The sequence below is a fragment of the Apteryx rowi genome, unplaced genomic scaffold (genome assembly GCF_003343035.1).
Source record: "Apteryx rowi isolate R43461 unplaced genomic scaffold, aptRow1 scaffold_417, whole genome shotgun sequence".
NCBI lineage: Eukaryota > Metazoa > Chordata > Aves > Apterygiformes > Apterygidae > Apteryx > Apteryx rowi.
This window is the reverse complement of record NW_020450655.1, coordinates 570,949-590,287: the sequence shown is the minus strand read 5'-3', so window position 1 is coordinate 590,287 and position 19,339 is coordinate 570,949. Positions and strand designations below refer to the sequence as shown.

General features: G+C 34.3%; 1 protein-coding gene across 1 annotated transcript in view; it reads left to right on the top strand.

Moving 5' to 3' along the window:
• Nucleotides 1–19,339, top strand: part of KLHL1 (kelch like family member 1) — a 190,842-nt gene that overhangs the window by 91,833 nt on the left and 79,670 nt on the right. The window contains exon 5 of the mRNA XM_026075972.1: nt 10,519–10,705. Within this exon, the coding sequence (XP_025931757.1) occupies nt 10,519–10,705 (187 nt within the window). The remainder of the gene's footprint in view (nt 1–10,518; nt 10,706–19,339) is intronic.

The window sequence follows — 19,339 nt, the reverse complement described above, 5'->3', positions numbered from 1 at the left end:
TCTAATTTGAAACTACCATACTAAATATAATATGAGCCTTCTCTGGTACTCTTGCCTTTGCAAAATATAATGACTTATGTAGGTGTCTCTAATATACGGAAAGCCAAGCAGTATTATTCTAGCTTTAATCTCTTCTCTTCCTGATGAAAAATTATCTAATGACATTTAAAAGCAAATACCAATTTTGGAAAATATAGAGGTCTTACCTGACCAGAAGTCATCATTCCTTTCTATCGTTTCATTTGCTGCTTTCTCTTCTTTCTGTCTCTCAAACTGCAGGCTTTGTGTTTAAAATGTGTATTGTTTTGAATTCTACTTCTAGGTGGAGTTTAGCATCTTAGTTTTTCATGCAGGAAAGATTTTCTCACTTTGTTCAGTTTAATATCCCTGGGGTGGTGAAATTTGAGGTTTAGTTTGCCTTGACTGTGGGAATATTGTCACATCTCACATGTTTCACAAGATAGCAAGCTCCACTTACAAAACCTGGGTGTGTTGGGTGGTTCTTCAGAAGGATTGCTAAAGGGGGATCTCATGAAGATTTTGGTCTGTATTACTTATGTATTTGTTCTACAAGTGAAATATCTTTAGATTCATATCACTTTAAATATACATACATATTAGGTATGCTGAATGTTACATATTATATATTGCTGTTCACATATATAGTAATATACATATCTTAGTATACTAACATGTGTTTTGAAATTAGACTTTTTTATACATGAAAATTGTATACAAATAAATTTTTATGGAGAAAAACTGTAACTGAGGTGTAAGAGATTGGATTGGGAATCAAGATGGAAGAAAAGGATATACCAGGGTATTTTTTTAGCCAGTTTGATGATTTTTGCGTGGGAGATTCCTGGACTGGTATGAAAGATTTTGGGCCACCTTATTCGGCAACAGAGATGCACAAACTTTCCTTTGAAATAGCAAACATTATTTAAAGAAAAGTATTTCTATCTATTACAGGAGGAGGAAAAGTTATCRAATGAATGATATATTAACAATACTGGAAACAACTTCTCAGAAACTGGCTAGACAGGAGGGAGGAAGAAGCCTTTTTTAAAATTTATTTATTTATTATGAGAAAGTCAATGGCTGCCTTTTTTAGGCCTTTGTAATTATTGTTCTGTCATATCTTTGCTGTCTACATGTGAAACAGTGATGAGGATCTACTAGTACCGTGATAGTATTGCAGACCCACATATGTGTGGCTTTAAATAACACTACCATTTTCAGTTGTTGATTCTTCTATAGTGTCAAAGTATCCCTACTACAGTCAATGGTAGTCCTCTTCTCCCAGTTCCGCAGTGTCTTGGATGCTACTCAACCCCATTCCCTTCTCGACAGTGGGACAGTTTTGTCTGCATCATCTCTTCCTAGAGCAGGGCACAGGAGAGAGGAGTGTGGGTATTCCCTTCCCTGGGAATGGGAATACCCATACACTGGCAAATGGCAGCCTGCAAACGAATTGGACCGCCGAGGTCACCGGCAGAGTCTCCTTTCGGAGCTTCGTCCCCCCCCCCCCCCCCACGCATTGACTGAATTTCATCCTAGATGCCACAGGTTCAACAGAGGAGAATGGGACCAGTCCCATGTCACAGATGATCATCCCTGTAGAATACGTGAGATGCGATCATTCAGAGGAATGAATCCCTAATGCTTACATCTAGAGCAGAGTTGCAAATCACAGGGATAAAAATGGGTCTGGGTTAGACTTGTCAGGGAGCAGCAAGAGCAGGGCTGCTTCCTAAATGAAGGAAGCTGGGAGTTGAGGGTGAGTGCCCTCAGTGACAAGGGGTACATTCCCACAGCACCTGAACAGGAAGAGTCAAGCAAGTGTGGGGATGGTAAGAGGGTCAGCCAACAGCCCAGTGATCATCAGACAAGGCTGTATTGCCAATGCATGCCCGAAGACAGGCTAGGAGGCCAAATCAGCATGGCAAAGTCCTGATCAGCCAGGTACACAGCCAGGCACCCCATAGCAGCAATGTAACTCAAGTAACAACCGAGGGCAAGGGCCTGAGCTTAAATGCACCTCCTGAGCCAAGGGGCAGTGGCTCAAGTGACTCTTCTTAAAGCTCTTTCTCATACACCTGCCTCCCACAATTTAGCTGAGTTCACAGCAGTATGATGCAAGATTAGACATCTGTGCTGCATCTGAGCTGACCTTAAGCACGGGCAGCTAAACACTTTGGAGATGGGGGGCTGTGGTGGAAGAGGTTGCAGAGCTGGCCAATGCCCTCAGCTCCCTGAAAAGTCCCTATCGTTTGTTGTTTTGGGCGTCTTCCCCAATATGAAATTCAGAACTGTGAAAACTGTGATATTCAGGGAGTGCTTTCCCTGCATGTCAAAGTAAAATAAGTGAAGCTCCATCAATGTTTTTAAAATCTCCAGTCTTCCATTCTGTGCATCTTCGCCTTTGCCACCTGCTCTGTCTAGGCAACAAAGAATGTAAGGAACTACACGGCCATCATGGATAGAAACCTAATATTAAAAAAACAAAAACCAAAAAACCACTAGCTATAGCATATTTCTTATGAATCTGGCTGCATACTAACTTTGGAGTGATTCTAATAAGTAAATAAAAGGCCAATAGATATGGGGATCACAGCCTAGGAGAAATCCACGGCCGAGATTTAACATGAAACATTTGTCAGATTAGAATAAGAAATGAGTACAAATAAGACTGTTCCTCAGCAACCAAAGAAAAAAAAAAGTGGGAAAAACATCAAATAAGATATTTTCTATAGGTAATTTGCCCAACTGCCTGTCAGTGTTTTTTTTTATATTCTCTTTTATATTACATACCATTCATGTCAAAATAAATATTGTCAGAAAAGTAAGCGTTCTAGCAACAGTTAAATACTCCGTCAAATGAGAAGGAAAGATTTTCACTGAAGAGTTCCATAAAGTTAGGGACTGAAAGAGACTCTTTGAGAGAGGGTATAGGTTTATTAGATTTTTCAAAACAGAAAAAATAACATAGTCAAAGCAGTTGGAGCACAGAAAGTAAACCCCTCTGATACTTCTTGTTAGTGGCAAACAAATTTGGTTCTGTGCTGACTTAATTATCACTAGCTTTGTTTTCCTAATACAATATTTCTATTTTTTTAAGAAATTATGAGATATAATAGTTAAGCAACTTTAAAATATAGCTAAAATTTAAAACACTAATTTCTCTATATAAAATTCTTATCTGTTCACACACTGCAATGTGAGAATTTCAATTTTAGCAATTACTATTTTATGCTAATTGCTTTAATTATGCTTTTATTAAGCTAATAACAAATTCCATCTGCCTTTCAAGAAAGTAGCATTAGTTGAGGAAAAAAAGTAGGAATGAAAATGCAAACTTCTAGCTCCTAGAGTCATCCTGTCAAGCCTATATTTAAATAGCTAGGTGAGTGGTAGAAATTCAGACTGTATATATAGAAGATTGAATATGAAGCTAGTAAACTAATTTTAAGAACCTACAATGAAAAATGGTGACTTTGTTTTAGCAAATACACACTATCAGCACAGCTTACCAGTATCAACCTCCTACCTTTGTGCTCGTTAGACCTGACTTTCCTTTTGGCAGTACTTGACTAATTTTCAGTCTAGTTCTCAAATTGATTTTGCTTCACTGGGATGAAACATGCCAGCTCTCTGCAGTGTTGTGCTGAAGGTAATCCAGAAGTACAGCTGAGAAAGGGCTTAGTGGATTTTTTATCTGGAGAAAATAAGGCGCACAAAGACACAAGATAATTAAAATTCTTAGGATAGTGCCAGTCTGAGAAGTTTAAGCAATGCTTTGAAGCCATATAACTCTGCTGAAATGTCACGGAATGGATCTTTTGAGAACCAACAGCTCTATGAGATTCTAGTGTTACAAAATCCAGAAATCTTCATTTAAATGTTAGATACATTTCTATCTTACTTAAGTATGTCATTAGCCATGAAATAGCAAGCTGAACATAATTTGTTTTCCAGGGAAACATCCTTATTAAGTGAATTTCCTGATCAAGTGCATCCTGATTAAATAAAAATATATTGATTATTGTAATACTTAGACAGCATAGGTCAGTTGACTTTATATGACTTTTGGTTCCTAAACAGTACCTTTTAGTTGAACGTTTATCATTCAATATATAGGATGACCTTTTTTTTTCCCACTCACAAGTTAGTCCTTAGAAGATTCAAAAATACTGTCTTTATTGCAAATTAGCCCATATCTTAGCATAAGTAGCAGGCAGGAGGGAGGGATGAATCTTTTTCTCAGAATTATTTTTCCCATTTTTCCACAGGTAGAAAGAGGGCATGGAATAATATGTGAATTAGAGGGATTAGCTTTGTGACATTATTACGAGAACTAATTTTCTTTTTTTATTATTATTATTTTTAACAAAAAGCTTTTGGGTCATTTTTACAATTTGGCAGTTAAGTAACTTTCTTGAGGGAAAAAATACAGGTTTCTGTTTGTTTTTAAAGTTTTATTCAGAAATGTTTCATTTTTCAGGATGAATTTCTAATTGGAGAAAAAAGATATTCATCCTACATTAGTAAGCAGGCACTTAAACAGATCTCAGAACTGTATTTTCCTCTACACATTGGGGAAAGTAAGGTAACTCGAAAATGAATTTGACTTTAATTATAGACTCAATCTCCTTCTTGTTGCTCAGCATAGATGAAGAAATGTTATGGAAAAAAATCCAGTGGCTGTTCCACTATCCCTGTACTGATTTGAGCTCAATAATGTTAAATGTAAAAACATATAGCAATGACATATTTTACATAATGCCATCACAGTCACCATTAAAACTCTCACCAACTAAAAGAGAAAAGAATAAAGTCTTGATATTTAAATTCATGGGGTTAGATGTGAAGGTAGTATATTTTAGATTATAATACAGTTCAACAAATATGTCAGCACGGTATACATTTTAATGAGCTTCCTGATAAAATTTTAAGGAGCTGCCATTTTGATTGAAAACAGCAGACATTGAGAGTTGGCCATTTTCATGAGAGAAAAGAAATTGATATCAAAGTTTAAGACTGTTTTCAAGTGTAATTTATTTCATGCGCAATTTATTTGCAAATATTTATATCAAGCTATTAACCTTGACCATGTACAGTGACCCCTTCTAAAACCACTTCTGTCAAGGGCCATAAATGTCTGTCTTTGCTGGTTTTTGCATATGTCTCTTCTGCCTGTGCCTCGTAGTATTTAAATAGGAAAATTGACAACCCATCGTCTCGAACCTACAGGGACAAAGCACTTGTATAAGAGAGGCAAGTATACATTGTTTTAAGCTGACCTTAGTTTAGTCCCTGTTTGGGGAACTTGTTTTGCAACATGATTTTTTTTTCTCTCTCATTAAAATCATCTGAAATCTAGACACAGACAAGTGGTTCACAGGAGTAAATCTTAAATGCAAGATAATTTGTGCATACGGTATTGGCTCYCTCTTCCTTACTAAATTGTTGGGGTCATAGAAATATGGCCTCGGAGTATATAGATCAGAAACTAATAAGTTTTAAAAAATACATTTATTCTAGGGAAATGGTAAGAATGGAAGATTATGATTAAGTCAAAAGAGCAACAGGTTTAATTTCAACTGTTTTCTGCAATATTTCTCTGAGACGGAATTTACCAATTATCCATGTCAATAGTTTCCTTGTTTTTCAGGTCAGTGCTATGTGTTATTCTGGTGTGTTTCAAAGACCTTTTGTTATTTTCTTAATATAATAAACATCCATATTTTCTTAATCTATAATGAAAATTTATGAAAGTGATTATGGTAAGTACTGTTAGAAAATTTATTATCAAATATTAGCAAATACAGTTTTTGAAAACAAAAAAATGTGTTCTATACATCATTTTTCATAATATGAGATGAGAAAAAGATCTTATCCCACCAAATATAGACAATATTTGTTTCAAAAATCTTAATCTCCCTCTGTGAAAGAAACATAAGGACCATTCATTACTGACTGGGAGGGAAAACTTCAGACCTCATCCCTTTGTTTGTTATTACATGAATGCATGTTATTATGTGAATTCTGCAGTCTGACAGAAAATTGTGCAGAAATCTTGAAAGAGGTTTGTAGTCCCACAAAATATATTAATAATGCATTTTTGGCCCCTATATATGTATATATCTTCTCCTGCCATTCACTTGTTTTTACTTTCATGATTATTGGATTCTTTGCAACCCATGTGTTATCTATTTGCAAACATTTGTATCAAGCTATTAACCTAGACCATGCCCAGTGATCCTTTCTAAAAACACTACCATCAAGGAACATAACTGTCTTTGCTTTCACATTTTCATTCTTTTACCTATCTTTTATCTTATGTAGTAAAACAATGCCATTGTATTCAGTGCTTAGGTTCAGTGATGAAAATTAATGTTTTATGTCTGTTTTGACCTTCTTAACTGTATATTTGCCATATAGTATATATTCATGACAGCAGGTACTTTAACATCTTAATAAGAACAGGTGGAAATTAGGGTTGCTGCATTTAAGATATTGGAAGTTCATTATTTATGCAGTCTTTTTGCAGCTATTGTGCAATCTTATAAACCCATCATTTCCTTTGTATCACCTGTTCCCTCTACAAGCTTAATGTCTGCTATGAACTTAGGGGCTTTGTGTGTATTGTTTGTTTGCTTAGGCTGAATTCCCCCATTTTTGTTTTCCTTCTCCCTGAACCCAGCTCAGTTACTGTGTGATGAAGGCTCTTTATACCCTTGCATACCTCCTTCTACATTCTCTTTTCCTCTCTCAATTTTTTATTTTCCACCTATCTTTCTCTATCACAATATTAATAACTGAATAACTTGTGATATTGGATATCCAGGAAGATGGGGAGAGCCAAACATGAAGTGTACTGGCATTTAAAATGTGCCAGTGATTTTCAAGGCCCAACAGACCTGGTTAAAACTAGGAATTTTGCTAACTAGATGCTGATGTTTTAGTAGTGTCAACAGGATTTCACCCACTTTTGTCTAGAAGCTTCACTGAGCTTTGGATTGACTCAAACGATCCACAAGTTTTCTTACTAATGATTATCCCAAGGAGGAGATCTCATAGCCTAACAATTTCAGGCATCTAGCTTCGAGGGGGGGGGGGAAATCCTCTTATTTCTTCAGCTAAAGTATATGGAATTTCTCTGAACTTGTATGACAATTGGATATAATAAAATATACAGTCTTCCACTGTAATGCATAGTTCTCTCTTTGGATCAACTTAAAGAGTTTACTTTGCAGTTTAATAACAGAATCAAGCTTTCTGCAAACAAGAAGTTTTGGGGACTACCCCGTGGATTACAAGCACCCAAATCAGAGACCAGTACCAAATGAAATTGCCCTTCACCATAGAAAGTCCATAATTATTATTAACACAAATCCTATTACTTGCATACTGATCTTTCCTCATTGCCACGTATCTCTTGTACATACATTAAAGGTGATATTCTAATTTGCAATATGCAAGACATGAGTAGCATTTAACACATTTGGAATTACTAAGAACTGCATTTTTTTCTCCTATTTCTACTATAATTTTAATGTAGATAAATAAAAACAAACAAACAAAAGAAAACTTAATATCAAATTTAAAATTATAGGTTTTGAGTTGGTCATTTCCACTCAGGAATGAAATTTTGGGGCTATGCAAGACAAATTTGTGGAAAAATCAGCCTGAAGTACTGTAGTAGTCAACAAGGCAAATCAGATGCTATGAGTTATTAGGAAAGAAAATGATAACAAAGCAGAGAACAACATTATGCCACTATRTAAGCTCATGGTTTGCCAATCTCTTGAATACTGAATGCAGTTCTGCTCCCTTCATATCAAAAGGGATTTAACAAATCTGAAAAGGTTCAGAGAAGGTGACAAGAAAAGATAGGAATCTTCTATGTAAGCAATGACTAACTAATCCAAGATTCCTCAGTCTAGAAAGGAGACAAATAATGGCGAGTATGACTAAGTCCTACAATATCATGAGAGACTTACCAAGTATGAATAGGTGTCAATTATTCATTGTCTCTTCCAGTGGAATAATCAAGGGTCACTGAATGAAACAAATGAAATGAATAAGGCAAACTGAATGAAAGCAAATGAAGCAAACAGGAGCCAGGTTCAAAGCAAACAAAAGGAGGAAAACTCTCATATGCAGTGAGTGGTGGACTTGTCACTTTTTTTTGCCAAAACATATTGTGGATGTAACAAACTTAGGTGAATTCAAAGGAAAATTGAATAAAATCATGGAAGATAAGGCCCCTGAGAATTACAAAATACATAGAAAAGACATCCATCTCAGGAGATCCCTGACCTGAAAGTTGGACTCTGAGATAATATTAAGGGGAAGTATTATATATTTGAAAATAGTCTTATGGCTATTATGGACCTAAACATCTGCTTACAGCTACAGCTGGAGACAAAATACAAGGCTAGATGGACCTACTTTGTATTTGCTTTAATAAACAAGTCTATTGTCTGTTAGGTCATCAGCCATGTAAAATAAGAGCTTTGAAACAACAGCTGTACCCAGGTGAGATACCACAGTGCATACTGCTTGTCTTTGGAACTGAATAGATTCATTTCTCACCTAAAATCAGAAGCAGGAGTCTGCTGTCTACATGTACTAGCTAGTAATATTTGAGAAGTCAGAGTATGCAAGATATCCGTAAAAGGCTGACATATGACAAAGGACATCCACACGTTCTCCAGCAGCAGCTGAAGTTCAGAAGAAATAGCTCACAGTGCTTAAAATGAATCTAGCTGGCTGTGTTTTGACAACTGAATTGCAGGCAATATGTTTGCATGTGTGTGTCTGTGAGGAAGTGTTTTATAGACACTGGGGACTAAGTTCTCCTGCTTCCTAGCCTTCAGCTGCTTCACCAAAAAGTATTAGGTCTCCTACATGTTCTATGCTCTGTCTACCAGCATGTGCAGATGTGCTGCCCTAGATGTGCTAGAGCATCTCAGGTAGTGTTAGACACCTAAATGCATGCAATCAAATCCTGTACTTATTTGATGCAGAGGAATATGTCAACTGCTAGGGGCAATGCTCAAATGCCTAAACACAGACATTGACAGTTTGATCCACTTCTGATGCCTTCAGATATCTGAGACATCCACAGATATGACACAAAACCTGCATAAGACTTGCACTCTTCTGAACTGGCATCAAGATCACAGAACTGCAGAATTGTTCAGGTGGGAATAGGCCCCAGCAGGTTTTTAGTCCAACCTCCTGCTCAAAGCTATGAGATCAGACAAGGTTGCTTAGCGCAGTTTGATCTTGAAAACTTCCAGGGTGCTTTAAAACATCTCAAATGTCACTAGATATGTATGTACGGGCACATTAAACACTTAACACAATTTGTACCTTCCTTCTTGGAAATCTAACATAATATAATATCCTTTCAAGCATATTCACTGAGCATCTGTTTCAGTGACTACTGACTGTAGGTGGCTCTTACACCAATTGCAGAGATACAGTCACATTATCAATGTAATCCAGAAAAAAGAAGTATAGTTGTTCAATTTTTATCCAGATTGTTAAGCCATAATTTTGCCAATAATATATCAAAACAATAGATGTCAAACTTTCAGAATAGTTTTTTCTTTTTTAGAGATAAGATACATTCCTGGAAACTATTAGATAAAATATTATAAAGATGACCAAATTTTCATTTGGGATGTTTTTATGTCAGTAACAGTTATACTATCTATATGTCCCAAAGGAAATAGTTAAGATTTCTTTAGGATAGGATATAGGATTATTAAATCTGAAATATAATAATTTAAAACAATATTACTGTAGGCTTTAATTGCAATGAAATATAGTTTCATAGCTATTTATTGAAGAGGTATGACCACGATCTTTATTATCCAAAGTTTACATACCCCTCATTATATTTAAATTTCTTTAGTGTTTTTGGCGAGGAGGAGGAAGAGGAGGTCAAGGAGCTAGATTTCAGTGAAATCCAGCTAGAGCTAGTTGATTGTGGTGGTGGTGGTGGTGGTAGTGTTATTATTACTAGTTTTCTTATCATCCATAAAAAAATTAAGACAAAGGACCAATCATAAATGCTTTATTTCTTTTAAAAGATGAAAAAGTGAATTGTTAACAACATTCTGTAGATGGCATACAGCGGTGTTATGTAACTGCCTGTTCAGGATGCTCACAAAAAGAGATGCCTTCTGTATCTGTACAGTATTGTTTTGAAAATCATTAAAAAATAAGTCAGGCTGTAGTATACAAGAGAACATCTATTTTAATAAGAAACTTTTTGTAATCTCAAGGTATGGTGAAATAGTGAATCTAAATGTTGCCTACAGTCTTTTCAATATCAACCAAATATTTAATTGCCTTTAACAAAAGAAAAACTGCAAAAAAAAAAAAATGTTTTCTACAATAAAGTGACATGGCATCATTTCTGTGATCTTCTGTCATTGCATGGTATTGCTTTTCCTGGAATGTTATACCATTTTTGATTGATGATCATGTCATTCACAGATACTGGCTGACCTAGAAAACCATGCACTTTTTAAGGATGACCTGGAATGCCAGAAGCTTATTTTGGAAGCCATGAAATACCATCTCTTACCAGAAAGAAGAACTCTGATGCAAAGTCCAAGAACAAAACCTAGAAAATCCACAGTTGGGACACTTTATGCTGTTGGAGGAATGGATAACAACAAAGGTATTAGAGGATATTTGTTACTTTGTAAAGGCTATGTTTTGCATTATTTTCTTTATTAGAAAATAACAAAATAATTTTCTGTTCCGAGGTGATGGGGATCTAAGCCAATCAAGAAATACTTCCAAGGCTTTTGGTCCACTGAAAATCTACTGATATTTAAGGAAAAATGTAAAACTATTAAAGATAAGAAACTGTGATTTGAGTTCATTCTTTATTCGAAACTGTTATAATTTCTGGAAGAAATTTTAATTAAAAAAATAGAGCTAGATTAATTTGTCTTAGCTTTAGCTTTCTAAAAGTTTTGCTGCTTGTATAAGTCAAATGTCTGAGCACATTTACTAATCAACGAAAGAAAGGCAGTTTTATATGCAGTATATTCCATCCATAGATAGCTGCCTGAAATCTTATGGATGAATCATATTTTGTTGTACACAAATTTCTCAGTCATCTAGATAAAAAGACTGATCAGCTAGCTTAAACTAGATTTCTGCCTTGTCAAGGGCTAAATGGATGTGAAATTATCCCATCATAATGTGAAGAAGACTGAGAAAGAATGGAAATTTTATAGAAGTATTTTTGTCAGTATTTGTTGTGAATAAGAATTGTGATGATGTGCTTTTATATTTGATAACCAAATCTAATTCATTGATTTTTTTGAACAAAACAAAATTATTGAACTAAATGCCATGTTATAAGTCTATCTATTTAGAAAAGCTTTTATTATAATTTTTTCTTGAGATTCACCAATAATTCTGCTGTATCTCGTTTTCAAGTCAATGTTTAAGCTGAAGAATATATCTTCAGAAACATCAGTTCTCATCTAGAATAAACTTGACTTAAAAAAAGATGCAAAATTAGATTGTCAGTAATTCACATTTAATATTTTGACATATAAATTTGAAATATACTGTTGCAAGTCTGAATTATAGAAAGTCCTCCTTATGGTCCTAATAATTTCTATTTTCAGGTGATTAGAGTATAGTGATTAAATGAATCGTGCATTATGATACAATTTTCTTTTTATATTCTATATAACATTTCAGAACATTGCTGTGAAAGTTTTGAGGTAGTCTACTTTTCTAGTAGTCATGAGGGATTGTAAAGCTTCAGAATCTTTTGAATTGCAAGATGAAAAAATACAAAACTTAACTTTTTTCTCACAGTGCAACAGTACCATTAACACAGTGTATTCAATAATATAGAGGAATAATTAATGAGGATCTTAAAGTGCTTAATATTATTACTGTGTGAAATGTACTTATGAATGTTACATGGGACTGATGTGGACTAAAAGCCAGAAACAGAGCCAAGGCTAATTCTTTGACCTTAGTTTTCTTCATAGGCATCTTCTGTGTTAAGTTCTAAACTTGATCTTACATTAAGGATTTTAATTAAAATGCTGACAAAATATGGAGTATACAGTTGAGTTAAAGAAATGATAATGTTAGCAGAGCCTCTTTGAGCCACTTAAGTGTTTTGTTTGTTTAGGTACCTTCAGTCCATGTTTGCTTCTTAAATATAGGGGCCTATTTTATTACAGAATCAAGATGAGCAGTGTCCCAACATCTACTACAAGATCTCTCCTTTATTTGCTTTGTTTTGTTCTTGGGCAATAGAAACATAGCTCTCACTGCAGTTCAGGGGTCGTTCCTAAACCTTCAGTGATTGCTGTAAGAGGAGTGTGAGGCTTTGGAGAACCACTGTGTTCTTGGTTGTGTTGTAAACTGTACGATACATATAAGCCATCTACTTATACTTTTAAAGGTTCCTCCCCATTACACACATTGGAAAGCATACATACCAGCTGTGTTGTGCCTCACCCAGAGCACCATAATGAATGGATAATGAATGGAGAAAGGTGCTTCAGCTTTTTTTCCACATTGCGAGAGTAATAGAAAATGTAGTTGGAAGTTTTTATTTTGTTATTAAGTTTAGACATTCCACCCTTCCCCCTCCCCCCCAAAAAAAAAGTCTTTTATGAATTGGCTTTCTAGGCTTTTTTTTTTTTTTTTTTTGTATATGCTTCTTAGTATATGCTATACTAGTTTTGAAGTGTTACATAATCTGAAACATGTTCTCTCTTCTATAATCACAATACATTTCAGAGCTCCAAGGCAGCCGTGCTCCAGAAAAGCCTAAGGAAAACTTTGGCATTTTTTTCTTCTTAGTAAGCAAGTTCTGGAATAGTTTAGAGTAGAATGGAAAAGCTCATTAAATGCATTAGAAAATAAGTTACAAGACCTCAAGACTAAAATTGAGTGTGATTTTTTTCCTACGAAGAGATTTCTGCTTGTGTGCTGCCTGTAGTTCAGCTCTGTTTCTTAATCGGATACGTATCTTGGATATATTGTGTTGTCCTTCATTTGTACGTGTCCCAGGAGAGGACTACTTAATGTTAGCAGTTTGCTTATTGTTCCTGACAAGTATTATCTCTGTGTGTTTTGGCTGCAGCTTCAGCTCTCACTTTCACAGCATATCACTGCAAAGGTTAGCTGACCTCATTTCATGATCTGTTCCTGAGAAGTGCCTCACAGCTCTGTTTCTAGTGTAATTATTGCAGTTGTTTTGCTAAATAGCTGTGGCTCCTGTGGAAAAGAAATGTTGAAAGACTAGAAAAATGTTGAGGAAAGAACTGATAAAATTATTTTTTTTTCAACTTTCTCCATTAAAATGTTGCCTAGGATGATTTTTGATTGACAATGATGTATTTTTAATGCCAGCAGGTCTTTTTTTTTTTTTTTCCAGATATGAAACTGTTTCATGTAAGAATTAGATAAGCTAAGCAAATTAGTAATTTAGTTGCTAGTATATGAAACAGTGGGTAGGTTGTGGTATTATGAAAGTATTTTAAGGTTGTGTGGCCCATCACATAAAAGGTAGTCTAGCATGCTAAGCCAAGTTTGTTTTGAAAGCTCTTCTGTAATTATTTTCCTTTTCATAAAAAGGAGAGATATTTAAGCAGCAGACAGTGACTGGAACTATGCCACACATGTGAAATGTCAGTACAGCATAGTACTATCTGGATAGAACTAAAAGGAGCAAAGCTAGATCATTCTGTAATTTTAACTTCCTAAGTGCACAAAACTTCATTTAAAACTATATTTCTACACACAGTCTTTTATCATTATTATTATTACTTTGAAAGACACATGTAAGGGAGCAAGAAACAGCTTATCTCTATATAGTTGCATTAATAGAGTCAGAAAAAGTAGGTATGTTTAGATGTATATGCTTATGACAAAATTCCATTCCCCTTACCCATTCATATAGTCAGACTGATTTGTGTAATTCAGATTAGCAGGATTTAATCATCTAGTAGCATTCAAAAGCCATCTAGGTACATATAAAAAGGAGGATGTCAGGCTGAAATAAATGAGTATATGCAAGACATGACATAAGTTAATTTGTTAGAATGGAAAAACACTGACTTCTTACAGAGGTCTTGGAATCCCAAATGCAGAACAAAAGCTATGTAATAAGACACGATTTATATGATATATTATATGAGATAGTACAATGGAGTATTTTGATGGGGAATATATACTTGCACAGAAAGAGGAGATTGCTATAAATTATTGAATGGTGTTATACTGATGGCAGAATACTGACTGATTTCTCATCAGGTGCTGTAACTCGTCTCACTACCTAGCAGCTGGGATATTTAGGGACTACAAGAATCTGCAGAAAARGAAAATAAAAGTGATAATGTCAGAGTAACCATGATCCAAAAGCACTGGTATATATTACTTTTGGATTCAAAGTCCTGGATTAGCTCAGTCTTTACTGGATCAGTCTTTAAGTGAATACAAGGAAAGATGAACTGAAAAATTACTTGATCAAGAAGATCTGCCAGAAAAATGTGACATTAATAGGGAGAGGGAAAAACTAATTTACTGAAACACTGGTATTAAATGTGTCTTTTTCTTTAATCTTGTGATTAAATATAAAAACTATCACTAAAATTACTCTCTGATTGTAATTAGATAAGGTGCATTATCAGTCTATATATCAAGCAATATTAAAAGTCTTTTCGTAATTATTTGTATAAGATAAGTAGAAAGATCTTTGGTATCACCCAGCAGTGTTAAAAATTGAAGCTTTTGAAATATGAAACTGATGTCTCCAGTCACTGTTGCTTAAACTCTCATGTTACATATTCTGCTTTTTCTGTAGTAGTTTTCAATCATTTCTAATAATCCTTTTTTCTTTACAAGTGTAGTTTATTACCCATCTACAATAATTTCACAGGAGTGTCATCTGACATGACTACATAAAATTACTGTTTTGAGCTGGTGGACTTTTAAGGAAATGTCCCTGTTTTGCTGTATGTGGATTTTTTTATTTTTATTTTTGGCAGGGGGAAGGAATTTGGTTTCTATAGTGAGACTTTCATCAATGAACACTTTTCACTTAAACCTTATTTAAGTTTAGATTTTTCATTCTCGTAGGAGCATACTTTTTAAATGCTGAAATAAATATTGGCCAGCTTACTGATGTTTTTAGTTCTTTAGACGTTTATTGGAAATACTGTAAATAAAGGTGTAAAGGATAAGGTTCTTCCTCCCAATTCATTCTTCTTGTTCTTTAAGAAGTGTGTCTGAGATGTCTATAACCTGAAAATCTCTCTCCTTCACATTCTATTTAGTGGCAATTCCTAAAAAAACAAGTGTAAAATCCTTCAAGATTGTTTCATAGCATTTTACAAGTTATGGAAATTGCTACGAACCACTTTGTCTTCACATACATAAAACATATGACAGTGTTCATTATCTATTTATCTGATATTCATAAGTATCTTGAGAAAACATCTCATCTTCATCTTACACACATTTCCATTCAAAATATGCAATACACAGTAACTGGATTTTATTTTATGACAGTGAGTCCTTGTAGTCCTAATATTTATATATAAATATTATATATTTATACACAAACAACAAAAGCTACTTAAGAAGTCATATTTTCTTAACCAAAAAGTTCTATGTGTTTCAAAATTCAATTACAGAACATTTCTCCTTGGTGTATTTTTATAAAAGGTTTGTGCAAATATGCATGCTTTTTATATATGTGTGTATGTATGCATATGTATATGTGTATATGCACACACATATAAATACATTTTTATACATGAATAGTAAGAATTTCTGAGGTGATCTCTTAAAAGTTTGAGGCTGTAGCATGGCAAAATACTCCACTCCATCTATTATATTTCAACAGTTCCATAATTCAGCATGCAAATGAATTCAGGCTATGCACTCTGTTTATCAGAAAGCTTTAGCAGTAGTACAGTAACCTCACTTAGTCATGCTTCTCTAGTTTAAAGGATTCTGAAAACCTTAAATTTAAAGCACTAGACTGTTTTAAATTATTAGCTTTTGAAGTAAGCTTTAAAGGCAAGGACACCACTTTTTTGTTTTTGTTTTTTTTATTCGACTGACTGACTGATTGACTGACTGCCTGAGCAAAAATGGGCAAGGCTACAAGGCTGTCCTTAGGCACAGCAAACATGAAACTGAGGTTGGGAAAACTTTCTGGTGATGCAGCTTAATTACGTTAATCCATTAAACATTTTTAGAAAGGCATTCAGCTATAGTAGAATAGAATATGGTTGCAGGGAAAGGGTAAGTTAACTGCCCCCATGAATCAGAAACTTAAACAGGCTGTTATTATGTATATACTTATTACGTTCTTCCTTGAAGATCAGAACTGAGAAGTGAGAAATTGAGCATCTCTTTTGCAAACCTGCTCTTTTTATTGATAATTTAATATATCTTTCTTTACTAATCCTCTGTAGGTGTTTCTTCTGCCTTGAATGCTAGTTTGGTTTCACCTATACATTTTCCCTGAGGACATTTGCTGCATTAAATTAAAGTCATGTAGTCACAGCCTTAAAGGACCTCAAGAGGATGAGAAGGCAAACTGAAATATGACATTCCAAGCAGATGGCTGCCTAACCAGTCTTAAAAGATTTCCAGTGATATCTCCAGGGAAGCTAGTCCAAAGCTTAACTTTTCTTACTGACAGAAGTTTATTTTAAAATAGCTGAGCTGACTCTTTCTTGCTGTGGTGGAGATATCTTTTAATGCACATCTTTCCATCAAGCTTTTATCCACTTTCCTTTCAATCATCTTTATATCAGGATAAATCACTAAATTCATTAAATCTTCCCTTGTATTTCATACATACTAATTATTTTGTCTTCTTCCAGTTGAGTCATGYCTTTCTTACCCAATGCCCCAAACAAGCTGCAGAACTCCATGTGAGTCTTCTGCAGTGCTGATCTAACCTAAAGGATTACATGAACACACTTGTTTCCTTACTGTAGTAGGGTATTTCCTTTTCATCACAAAATAATGCTAACATATCCTGTCTGACTTGTGATCAGATCCTTTGCTGCAGAACAGCTAGCCATTTGTTCTAGATCCTGTATTTTTATAGGTGGTTATTTTTGTCAAATTATAGTTCTTTGCATTTGACCCTGTTCAGTAGTTCGTGCTAGCAGTAATTGTTCCCAATATTGTTCCAACAATATTAAAATAGAGAGCAAAATCTAACTAAAGTAAAGTTAATGACATCTACTACTTTTGTTCCATTCATAGTTCTCATAGTATGTCCTAGAACAATATATTATATATATATATATTTTAACAAATCCTTTGACTCTTTTTATTTTCTTATTTTCCTTGTGATTATAAATAATGTGAATAAATATTTTTTCTATACCTCTCAAGAAATTGAAATTAATCCTGCAATTCTTTTTTTCCTCTTTTTAAAGATAAAGTAATATGTTTTCCATTAACTGTCTGGAATCTAATGATTTCTCAAAAATACCAGTGGACAACTGAGAGTTCCTCAGTCTGCTCTTTTAACATCAAAGAAAAAGGTTTTCTAACATCAGTCAATTAGAAAGCATAGAGTTTTAGTAATCTCCAACCTGTTATTTTCTCGTTTTAAACTGAGGTCCTTGGTCGCCTGATTACAGGCGAACTACTTTTGGTGTTATTTTTCTGTAGGGAATGTTTTTACAGAGATGTGTTTGCAGACCTTGTGTTAGTTGCTTTGGCAAGTCAAGATTYGTTTAGCTTTTTTACTTCCCAAGAAATTTACTTTTGTTTGTGGTTTTGGTGAGGCTGAGTGGCTATTCAAAAAAGAATAGTAGTTCTGATAAAAAATATGATATGGTCATCCACTAGAGTCTATACTTCTGGAAAATTTTCCTTCTAGTTTCCAGCATGTTAAGAAAGTAGATAAAATAGTATTTAAGATCAGTGAGGCTGGAAATTGATTAGTAATATTAATTCACAATACATTAATAGAAAAGTATTTTTTATTGATCCAATACTTGAAAGACAGATTCTCTTTCTATTAAAACAAGCAAGCTTTCATGATAGTCTCTTAGAGGATCTAAGGAGAATTGTGTTTTCTTAATTCTATTAAAAGCTCTATGGAAATTTATAGCCTCAACTACAAAAAGCTGGAGGACACAACCATATTTACCACTCCTCTGTATGGATTCCCTGCAATATGCAAATTGCAAAACTACCTAAAATTCCAGTTCCAGGAAGGGTTTTGAAGGTTAATCTACAGACTGCTTTACTGTTGTCTTTCACTGCATTACCACCATTAAAATGGTCTTTCAGCCATAAATATGAATCCTGTAGCAGCCACTTTAGCCTCTTGAAAAGCATAGACTGAAACAGTAAGAATCTTATCTTTCTTAACTATAACTTTCATTATCATGGAAGTGGACATGGGAGCGCTAAGCCTGAGGTTAATATTTCTGTCTGTAAATTGACAGATGTCAATTCCCCAACACAGAGAGTAAATCTGAAATATTAATTAACATGCCAAAATAGCAGGTCATTTTTTGTTGTTTTGTTTTTCGTTTTTTCTTTTCTTTTCAGAGACATTTGTTTTTCTTTCTTGGAAATTTATTTACCACAACCAATTTTATTTATTTATTTATTTATTTTTCTCCTGAAGAAATAGAAAATGGAAGGATGCATCTGAGGTTTTTTTAGTATCTTTGCTCAGTCTCAAGCATTCTAAACTTACTCATGGACAATTACTCTCACATTTCTTTGGAATGAACATATGAATTTACATTGAAAAAAAATAAGTAAAATCAACTCTTAGCTCTTAGGGAGATGCACATGCTGAAGGTTCTTGTTGCTTAGCCTAAATTGCAGCATACGCTCATAGCATAGTATAGGAACCATTTATCTCATCATAGCACTGTCTTCACTGATAAGGTATAACTAATGCAGAATAAGGTGTAATCAACAAGAAATCACATTTTGTTCTTTGGTACTTGCATGCAAATTCAATAGGACTTTTGTGCGGAGCACTTAAAGAATCAGATTACTCTTTAAGTGTCTAACATACGAATATAGGAAACCGACAGAAGTATGTTTACAGCATATAAATAGTTTTTTAAATATGCATTATGGTTTTTTTGGGTAGCCATATTTATTTTGTAGTGAAAATGAAGCTTTGGGATAGCAGCTAGTATTATATATAATTGTATTATTAAAAACATATACCTGAGACCCCCCAGAATCAAAATTTCTTGCTACAGTGTGCATTTTGTGCATTTTTTGTCTAGTATTTGTTTCAGAAGAGCTTTCTTCACTT